Below are 11354 nucleotides of genomic sequence, written 5' to 3' on the forward strand. Positions count from 1 at the left end.
CAGCTCTCAATTGGAGGTAATTAAAGCAAAGAGACGATTTTTGTTTTCAACTTTTCTCAGAATCGACCCTTTTCCTTAATATTTTTTTTTAATGAAAGCTCTCAATGAGATGTATCTGAAAAAGCGAAGGACAATTTTTTTGAAAAATGGTCAATTTGGGGGTATTTTGATATCTTAAATAATTAATTTGAAGTGCCATCGTTGAAATATATGCGGTAAAAAGTGTGTGAGATAGAAAAAATTACAATAAGAACAAAAACATACCTGCGAGGAAATAAAATGCAAATATGGGGTTCATAAAAGAAATCGAATACAGTAAAAACAGGCGAGTAAAATTCTAGATTTTAAGAACCTGCAAGGCTAAAATTTGCCAGTTAGATCCCATCTGTAGAAGGACCTGTTTAGCCTAAAATTAATTTCAAACAGGTTCTTATTTTCTGAATCATACTAAATTGGACTAATAGCATTTTGCCATCCTCATACACTGTTCATGCTGAGAAAGCATGTAATGTTATGTACAATGGTAAGACTTTCACATGACCATTCATGTGGTAAGCACTTCTTTTTTTCAATAAAAGCCATTATTGCATAAATAAATACTTTTTATGCTAATTTTTTGTAAGGAATAGACTGAAACCCACTAAATTTGAAAGCATAAGGTATTGGTATACCCCAAAATTGACCATTTTTCCAAAAAATTATCGTTCGCTTTTTCAGTATATCCCAATATGGCCATCATTCGTTAGCGCCGCTTTACGGTCAGACGTTTGACGCAAAACCCAGCAAAGTATACATTTTCTAAAAGCTTAAGAATTTTAGATTACGAAGGTACATTCATTAAAATGAAACAAAAAAAATCAAGATTTCCGAACATAGTGCCCTGTTTCCCAAACAACAGAGGTTCACTAATCAAGTTCGCGGCAATCTGTCGCGCAACTTTTTAATGCAAGTGCTGTTCGGAGAGTGCTCCGTTTGTAGATTGTTGATTTAAACGTGAATATGTCGTCGAAGAAACGCAAACGTTCTTGTCCATTTGCAAGTGCAAAGAAAGCACCACAGAGGAAAAAGTTGGGGGGGAAAGGTTTGAAAAACACTCTATCAAAACTGGGGTGATGCGTTAGCTGCTAGCGACAAATGTTCCTGCTTCGAGCAGGAGAAGTTGCTTGCACTGAACGAGGAAGGCGTTTCAGTGATATTCTCTAAACATTACTTCATTGGCGCTTTCGTCGTTCGAAGCAGTAACAGTGACACGGTATCTCGTGACCGTTTTCTTCACGTTGTTTTCGAGTACGCTCTTTCGTTGTCTACAGCATCTCTAAGCTAAGGCGTTTTAAAAATCGAAAGGAAGAAACAGAAGCGAAAATTATTTTCTTACTAACCTGGGAGCACGAGCGGTGGAATTCAGATCTTGCAAAGCACATTTCCCGCCGGACGTTAACATTTGAGACTTCTTTGTAACATAAATGATGCGAGCTCTATTGTTTAAAATGTAAAACGAGTCCTCGCTTTCTCGACCAACGCGTCATTATTTTCACACATTTTGTGTACACTCTTTCTTTTTTATAAGAATATTATTTTTCCGGCCCAGGCGGAATATTCCTATTTTTCTGCCGATTTTAGGCTGAAAATATTCTCGTAGTATTCTTAATTATAGCTTATGACATTTCCGTTTGGCTATCGCTGGTGAAGAGAGTTTCGTTTGTTGGCTAGTTTTTCATTTAGAGTAAGGAATAATTTTATACAGTTATGTAAAAACATAACATTGTATTGTATTTACAGATTTTCAATGCACGAAATTTTATTCTTTCCACGATTTCAGCCTCAGGTTTATTCTTAAAATATTCTCAAAATTTCGTAAATTTCAGCCTCGATATTCTTTTGAAATATACTCTTGCAAAAAAGAAAGAGTGTAAATATATAGATTTAGGCCAGCCTAAAAGCGTAGCTCCTGGGCCGCGTTGTTCAGACCCAAATAACCCAGGAGAAGGTAGAATTTTGATTTCAGTTTTGTAGCTTTGCGGCACGGTTTTTTGTATATTGTTTGGCCTTCTGTTTTGAGTTTTAATAATCACTATATACACAAAACAAAGCAGCAAAAAACATTTGTATAGAAAAAAAGTTATAGTTCGGTTAACTTTTAATGCTGGGTTAGCGTTAACCGGCTTCCGAACAATCCTGCCCTGTTTTCAACGAGTTAACCTGAGATGAGCCCGCGATCCAATCGAAAACCAGCACTTGGTCAGCGGTCCACTTCAAAAAAAACACGCGACTTCTTTAAGCTGTAAACTTGAGCCCACGATACGGTCACGTGATACTGGTCAGCGGATACCTTGTTTTGACAGGTGTCAATTGCTCATAACATGGATGTCCATTATCAAGGAAGTACACGGTAAACCAAGACTGCATGTCTCTGTCAACCTATTATTTGGAGTATGGCGGCCATGTTGCACGACTCCGTCGTCGTCGTCGTCGTCGCCGTCGTGCGTACGCGCCCACGAGCAATACCACTAGCCATGATGACCATGAGAAAATCAACTCATGGGTTTCCTTTTCTCTCCTATATGAGTATGGGGCTCCGCTTGGCGGCCCTTCGGGCCGCCGGAGCTCCGCTATTAACTCATTACACCGGAAGAACGTTCCAAAGTATATTTTCCTTCGTATCTCGAAACGAAAACTTCAGGGAGTGAAGCGCACATTTTGATTTCGTTTCCGGCGAGTTTTGAACGTTTTTCGCTGAAATTTGAAGAGAACGTTGCTCGATAATCACGCTAACAAACGGTACCAACGAATGATGGATATTTGGTCACATTTGGGGTGTACTGATACCTTAACCAGAGACGTTTTCAATTTTTTTAATTATGTCTTGGTTGCTCGTCCATATTTAAAGTTAATCATTCAATTTCATTCTTTAAAAAACAATCTGAAGCGTGCAAATGACTCTTGCGGGAAATTTGCCTTTGAGAATTTCACAGTCAGTCGCGAAATCATGACCATATAGGTGAGATTTCTAATTAGAATTCCTTTCGTATATTCCGATTCCACACATAAAGCATATTTTCGTTTTCGTATCAAGCTATCAACTAGATGTATTTCAAAAATCACCGGCTACACGGCTACACGAAGACTAGCAGAATGATTGGTGTCCAAAATTTTACGGAAGATGTAAACGGATTTAGACAGAAAATGGGGAATTTAGAATTGAGCATCGAGTTTGTTATTCGGGCCGAACCGTTTATTCTGGACCAGACGAGCGAACGAGTCACGTACTCGCATCTGATTGGTTTATAAACAATGTAATTGGGTGGGGCTTTGTCACAGCTTGCACATGCGTTGAGCCGTGAAACCATCCCTTCAAGGCAACTTGAAATATAAAGCATTTAAATTGCTAACTAAGTTATGAGGATGGTTAGTTTATCACAAAGGCCTGGTTTAATTCGTAAATTGTCTTGTACCAATAAGGGGGTCAATGATCACTGGTGAAATTACAAAACATTTTCAGTTGCATGTTGTGAACGGTTCACGGAGCTTCATTCCCCGCACCTCGACGGCGAGAAAATATTTCTATCATAAAGCGGAACACGAGGGGAAAGCGAGGACACCCGGAAACATATGTATCAGTAAGGGAACACAAAGGGAACTCCATCTGCTGAAAGAACTAAAGTATGGAGGAACCCACAGTAAATGCACGAACGTCTTATTTTGGGACTGGCAACTTTCAGGGCCTTTGATCATCCGATCTTGATTATTCGTAAAGAAAATAATCTTACTTAAGAATACTTGTGGCTTCGTGCCTGCATAAGAGGTTTACATAACACAAGTTGTCTGCATATCACAGAAATACAAAACATTAAAATTCATAGTAACATGATTAAGTCTTTTTCGAAACTTCCCATGTTTGTGCACCATTATTTGCACACTGTTTTCATGTTGATAGAGTCCTTCGGTTGGCACTGAGTGTACATGTTTTTCGGCAACGTGATCCACATCTGAAATAAAACGTGTGGGAAGATTCTCAGTTTTCGTTGAATACAGTCTGAACAAACAAGTAAGCAAATATTTGTAAATACTCTCTTGCCGTGCTTGTTCACAACTGTACTTTTAATCAAACAAGGAGAACGTAATTTGAACTTTCCGAGTCGATCGTTCTTTGGTGATTTCAAGGTAAAACTGGATAGATATCATCGGACTCATAGGCGTACGAGCTGGGGGGCGAGGGGGGCTGCAGCCCCACCAGCTACAGAAATTAAGTAATTTTTCGCCCAAAACGCTGATTCGGGCAACGACACCTGAGAGAAAACATGACAAAATAATGTTGTTCGCGTGATTTCCAAAACTCGTAAAATAAAGGTTCTTACTCTTTATGTCTCTGTGTTATTAGACGCCCGACTGGGTGGTTTCTTAAAAGAGTTGCTACCTAAAGTAGTACCGTGTAAAGTGTATCATATGTATCTACTGCTGATTTGAAGTATCGTTGCGGGCCGAAGACGCCATGGTAATCAGTCGAGACAGCGGCCTTTCCTTTCCTTTCCGGCCTTTCCTTTTAGGTTTCAAGTCTTGTAAGCTACTTTCTCTGGCATTTTCCTTGCTATAAAGGACTTACACTGAAATGATTTGAGTGACCTGAGGTTTTCTGTTGGCTAGAAGTCGGTTAAATGTGTATCGTAGAAATCCACGATATTATTTCCTTTCCCAATTTTCATCAACGACACAAGGGCACGAATCAAAGCGAACGAAGGCCAAGACTTTTGTTTTTGTGGAAGCCCTGAAAAGAGCCGCTTGGGATGTCTTAACAATGGGGTGTTTTAATTTTTTTTTTTAATTTTTCTTTGGAGGTGTTTCTCTTGTACGTCCATGTTGTTTACCATTTACGTGGCCTCTAAATTCATGGAAGGCTTGCAGTGCACGCTGCAAGTCTGCTGTGGCCAAAACAAGACTGTCTCGGAGGACTTCTAGTAATGCCTCGTGTTGTTCTTTGAACGTCGCGAGTATATTATGTCGAGACGCTCGTCTCGAATATAGAATAGCTTCTGTAACGGTGGTCCAAACGGCCCATGTCTCTTGCTGATCAGCCGATCACTGAACGAACGCCGTAAAAGAAAGAACTTTTTCTTTTAATAAGTCTTAGATTGAGACTGCTGATAGAGGTCATTGAGTACGCATTTTGAATGCGTTTGCATCCCGATTTCAACACTCACGTATTTGGGCATTGTCAGGCAAGAAGGTCACTGCCTCCCACCCCCTTCCCCACCACACGCCAAGTCTGAAGGTGCCCGTATGCCTATGATCGGACTTCAATTTAACCCTAAAATATTATACATGTTATCTTTGTTCGTGAAAAGAAATAACAACAACAACTCCAGATCAAACTTCCAAATTCATGAGGTTATTATTAATATGCTTATTAATCGCAAAACTGGTATGGTATGATGAAGAAGTTGGTAATCGCTAAAATCAAGGCCAATGAAAGAAGGAAACTCTCTTTAAATTAATGAGTCCAGTTTCTAAGTGCATACAACATGGACAATTTACATAGTTTTTATGAATCACGTTTCCTCCTACATAGTGATTAGAGTTGTGATAACCATTCGTCCAGCTCTGGTTCTTAATTTTTAATACGCTGCAAGAATACATTTATTGTCCGTTTTTGATTTCTCGGCAGCTAGAAACTGTACGCTGACAGGCTATAACTCGTTAACTGAGACTATTCTTCCCTTTTCTGTTCTTTGGAACAAATCTGAATAAAAAGAGAGAGGGAGAGAGCGAATTATTATCGTAATTCAATCCATTCAGAGGATCTCATTCACGCAGATATTAAATTCCACTAAACTTACATGTAACATAGCCTAGCATCTCTGAAGCCCCAAAGTGCGTGGGTCATTGTTTGTGTGATTTCTCCGTGTTCAAACAGCCGTTTTTGGTGGTATCATGGGTTGTATTTCAGCAACAGGAGTATGCATTTGATAATGCAAAGACAGCTGGCAGGTGAACGACTTTCGTTGGACATAATCAGAACGCACAGGTTAGAGAATACATGATTCCTTTCTGCTTCTTAAATAACACCGTAGTTTCATGGTCTTTGTTCACCCGATCTTCACTGATTATTCGTGCAAAAAAAAATCTTGCTGTTGAGAATGCTTGTGACTTAGTGCCTGCATAAGAGGTTTACATAACACAAGTTGCCTGCATATCACAGAAATACAGAACATTAAAATTCATAGCAACATGATCAAGTCTTTTCGGAAACCTCCCATGTCTGTGCACCATTATTTGCACACTGTTTCCATGTTGATAGAGTACTTCGGTTGGCACTGAGTGTACATGTTTTTCGGCAACGTGATCCACATCTGAAATAAAACGTGTGGGAAGATTCTCGGTTTTCGTTGAATACAGTCTGAACAAACAAGTAAGCAAATATTTGCAAATACTCGACTTGCTGTGCTTGCTCACAACTGTACTTTAAATCAAACAAGGAGAACGTAATTTGAACTTTCCGAGTCGATCGTTCTTTGGTGATTTCAAGGAAAAACTGAATAGATATCATCAGAGTCATAGGCGTACGAGCTGGGGGACGAGGGGGGCTGCAGCCCCACCAGCTACAGAAATTATGTGATTTTTCGGGCAAAACGCTAATGATTCGGGCAACGACACGAAAACATTAAAAAATAATTCAGTTTGTGTGATTTGCAAAACTCGTAAATAAAGTTACTAGTTAGTTTCTTTTTTGAGAATTTTTTTTTTTGATACGCTTTAGATTTTACTCGGATTGAGACTGTTCATAGAGTATGATTGATTGATCATCTAAGCTTTAAATATAATTGTTTTTGGAATTAGCAGTTTCATTAGATGTAGGAATTGTGAACATTTTTGTTTTTCATGCAATTTGAGTGCGTTCGCATCCTGATTTCAACACTCTCGCATTCCGGCGTTGCGTAAATTTTTCGGGCAAGAAAGTCACGATCGTGCCCGTACGCCTAATGTTCACAACTGTACTTTAAATCAAACAAGGAGAACGTAATTTGAACTTTCAGTCGATCGTTCTTTGGTGATTTCAAGGAAAAACTGGATAGATATCATCGGACTTCAATTTAACCATAAAATATTATACATGTTATCTTTGTTCGTGAAAAGAAATAACAACAACAGCAACAGCAACTCCAGATCAAACTCCCAAATTCAGAAGGTTGTTATTATCACGCTTATTAATCGCAAAAGTGGTATGGTATGATGAAAAAGTTGGTAATCGCTAAAATCAAGGCCAATGAAAGAAGGAAACTCTTTTTAAATTAAGAAGTCCAGTTTCTAAGTGCATACAACATGGACGATTTACATAACTTGTATGGATCACTTTTCCCCCTGCGTAGTGACTAGAGTTGTGATAACTATTCGTCCAGCTCTGGTTCTTAACGATTTTTTAATACGCTGCAAGAATACTTTCATTTTCCGTTTTTGATTCCTCGGCAGCTAGATACCGTACGCCGACAGGCTATAACTCGTTAACTGAGACTATTCTTCCCTCTTCTGTTCTTTGGAACAAATCTGAATAAAAAGAGAGAGGGAGAGAGCGAATAAAGGACAGCCGTTTTAGTTAACACAGCGATCTTTTATATACAGTTCATTATTTCCTTTAATCTTGTACGATTAAGGACTTCCGAGCTTCTCTGTGGACTCACACTAATTCAACCATTCAGAGGGTCTCAGTCACAAAGATAATAAATTCTACTAAGCTTACATGTAACATAGCCTAGCATCTCTGAAGCCCCAGAAGTGCGTGGGCCATTGTTCTTGTGATGTCTGCGTGTTAAAACAGTCCTTTTTGGTGGTATCGTGGGTTGTATTTCAGCAACAGGAGTATGCATTTGACAATGCAAAGACAGGTGGCTGGTGAACGATTTTCGTTGGGTGTACATGTTATTCGGCAATGTGATCAAATCTGCAAATGAAAACGGTGAAAAGATTCTCAGTTTTCGTTGAATACAGTCTGAACAAACAGGTAAGCAAATATCTTCAAATACACTATTGTGCTTGTTGCCAATCGTGCTTTAAATCAAACAAGGAGAACGTAATTTGAACTTTCAGTGGATCGTTCTTTGCTGATTTCAAGGTGAAAACTAGATAGAAACGTAAATACTTTTTAAATGATCTTCAGTTACAGAGGCATAGAATTTTCTGATAGCTTTCTCCACGGCTGAGTAAAGACAGCAACACATACACAGGATCTAATGTCTCGGCCAACCGCTAGATAAGGGTCTGTCTCATTCGGTGCTAACAGCAATTGTATTTTGCTTCAAGAAGAAAAGCTCGACCATGTTTTTCTCTTTGGCTGTTGTCTCGCTGCTTCTTGTCTCAGGCAGTGCTGCTGACGATGTTGATCCCGATAATGAAGGAGAGGACGAGATGAACATTGCTGTGGTAAGTTTAAGTCTCACCTATAAATAAAGATACTTCGGTAACATGGATAACATCAAGTACGGAAGCAAAGTATATTTTTTATTGCTACCCTTTTAGTACGCTTTTAGTAGAGCAAGGTCGAATTCCAGCTATTCTTTTCAGTTTTTGTCGTTCGACACTAGTGCTATGAACACCTTTTTTTTGTGAAATAAGACCTTGCTGTATGATTTTTCTGAGAAAGGTGCTGTAACTGATGAAGATTCTGTGTTGTTTCGCATTAATTACGTGGGAATCACTTCGCATTATTCGTCTTACAACTGTAGCTGTTGTCGTTTAAAAGCAAAGCAACAATCGACTGAGAAAATGAGTCATTTTAGCATTTTTTTTCTTTTAGGCAGGCATACTCCATGTTGTTGAAAGACATTCAACAAATCGTAAACAGTTTCCGTGTTTCTATCGAGGTATAGAAACACGAGTGGAGGCTTTAGTTTGGGAAACCGAGAAATCTTTTTTTCTTTAGAAAACAGCCAAAGGAAAATAGCGAACGACGCGACTACGAAATTTTCTTTTTCTCCTTTTTCGCTTACCGGTAACTTCCCAGTAACAAAATAACTGAGAGCTATTATAACAGTTCAATTTGTTACTTCATATAAGTAGGTCTGAGATTTAAATCTACCTAAGTCGAGTTAAATTTTGCTCGCGCCATACACACAATAAAATAATTGCATCTCCTGAACAACAGATACACACATTTGATGTAAACTGAATGGCCTAAGCTGAGTAGAAACACATAATTCCTATCTTAAACAAGGTAAAAAAAATGTAACCCGGCAAACATTATGATTTCTTGAAATTTTACATTTTAAAACCTTTACGTTTCCTTTGATTCTTGCAGAAATATCTGACTGAGTACCACTACATATCACCATCCAAATCAGGAAACCATGACGTTGGTGAAGCAGTTAAGAAGTTTCAGAACTATTTTCATCTGCCAGAGACAGGAGAAGTGGACGAAGACACGTTGAACGTTATGAAGAAACCGCGCTGTGGAGACCCGGACGTTGAAGAGGAAGCAAGTCGCTTTAAACGATTTGATGCTGTGAGGTCTTGGTCCAAGACAAGTTTCACGTATTATATCAAATATTCTGGTCAAGACTTGTCAGAGTCAGATCAGCAGAAGGCCATCTCTCAAGCGTTTCAGAAATGGAAAGATGCCTGTAATGCGCTTACCTTTACTCGAACAACTGACCCTAGCAGCCCTGACTTTAAGATCAGGTTAGAGTAAAACTTTTATCTTCTTGTTTTTGTTTGTTTTATTGCGTTTTGTTTAGTATTGTTTCTGTTTTTGCTCTTGCCTTTTGTTTGTTTTGCTTTTTGGTAGGAAAAACTAACAGTGTCATAAAAGATGCCTCAAAAATTTTGAATTTCATTCAATTTCGTGATGACACTTACACCAGTACATTGATAAAATTGCAAACCTTTATTCTAATAACAGCGAGTCTAAGCAGTGACTGTCCAAATAGACCAGATAATTTAAGATGGTTTGACTGATATTTCAGACGTTTCTGCACTCACCCAAAGGGCTTACTGTGTTATGAACTATGTATCAGCCTTTTAAAATTAAAAATTAAAAAAAGTAGAAGCAATCCGGCTGTGTGCTATTAAACAGTAACCACGCGCTCAAGAGGTCGTTTTTTGTCACATGTCTATCTCTTATCAACTACTGACTCATGCCGTACGTGCTTCATCGATTTATGGTGCTCACTGGAGGTTTGAAGATCACCACAGAAGTTTTAGAGTTACTAGAGGCGAGGCCCAGAGCAGCTCTAGGATCTTGAGTGAGCCATCATTGGATTATGGTACACGCTTATGTAGGCCAAGTGTGATATCGCGGCTTTGCTAGCTATGTTGCAATTCCATTTCAGTGAAGTGAAATGAACCGATGTCATTCAACCTAGCCCTTGAATGTGATTCAATGTTTTAAATCGCTTCGCAACAATTTTTACAGAGCAGATCTCGTGTAACATTTATGTCACAACGTTTATGTTTTCTTAGCTTTGGAAGCAGGACTCATGCCGGTATCCCTGGGGAACCAACAGATAGCGCGACCTTTGATGGAAATGGTGGTGTCTTGGCACATGCGTATTTTCCAAGTGATGGACGAATCCATTTCGACGAAGACGAGAAATGGTCTTTTTCAGGAAAGACGGGTGGATGGTGGTTGTGGACGTACACGGATTCCCAGTCAATGGTCTGGGTTGCTACTCATGAGATCGGGCACGCGTTAGGCCTGGGGCACTCTAATGTCGGCGGCACCGTCATGTGGCCCACAGCCAGCCTTGGGAATCCTTCATTGCACTCTGATGACATCGCTGGGATAAGAGCCCTGTATTCGTGTAAGTAATTATGCTCCTAACAAGCACAGTGAATGGGTCTCGGTCACTTTATACACAGAACGTCTCTGCAAAATATGTGTTCATTTATGAGTATCCGAACAAGCTGACGAGCAAATAAGTGTTATCATAATTATTTTAAACCACTTGGCTTAAAAAAAAATAGAAACAAATTCTCTGAGCGCAAACATAATCAACTATTTGCTTGTGAAAATTTTACTTCCACTTCACGGTAAAGGAAAAGCACTGCTTGGATTATGAAATATGATTTTGGTTGATTTTGGTCCTTGTCTCTGTCACTATACGGTGTACGTTTATAAACCCTTTGATTATAATTGTTTTTTTACAGCTGCTATAACTTCATTAAATGTAATTTATTTCCTCGTTACTACATAATGATGTTTTGTTAATTCTTCTCAACTGCAGGTTAACCAGGTCGCTGTGAGAAGTACACTTCTATTTCACTGCTCAGCATTCCCCAAGTACAAGACAAAAAAGGAACATTGCTTTGTTGATGAATTTCTTCAAATAAGTCAATAAAATACTTGCAATGTTTCAATACCTGAATGCTAT

The 11354-nt window shown here is 38.9% G+C and overlaps 1 protein-coding gene across 1 annotated transcript; it reads left to right on the forward strand.

Moving 5' to 3' along the window:
• The first annotated feature begins 8198 nt into the window (after positions 1-8198).
• LOC145483796 (interstitial collagenase-like) lies at positions 8199-11311 on the forward strand. The gene is made up of 4 exons (XM_081462343.1): positions 8199-8409; positions 9284-9663; positions 10444-10784; positions 11208-11311. The coding sequence occupies exons 1-4, from the start codon at positions 8305-8307 to the stop codon at positions 11210-11212; spliced, it is 831 nt and encodes a 276-aa protein (XP_081318469.1). The 5' UTR covers positions 8199-8304; the 3' UTR covers positions 11213-11311.
• The last annotated feature ends 43 nt before the right edge of the window (positions 11312-11354 follow it).

Source organism: Orbicella franksi, chromosome 4 (genome assembly GCF_964199315.1).
Source record: "Orbicella franksi chromosome 4, jaOrbFran1.1, whole genome shotgun sequence".
Classification (NCBI taxonomy): domain Eukaryota; kingdom Metazoa; phylum Cnidaria; class Anthozoa; order Scleractinia; family Merulinidae; genus Orbicella; species Orbicella franksi.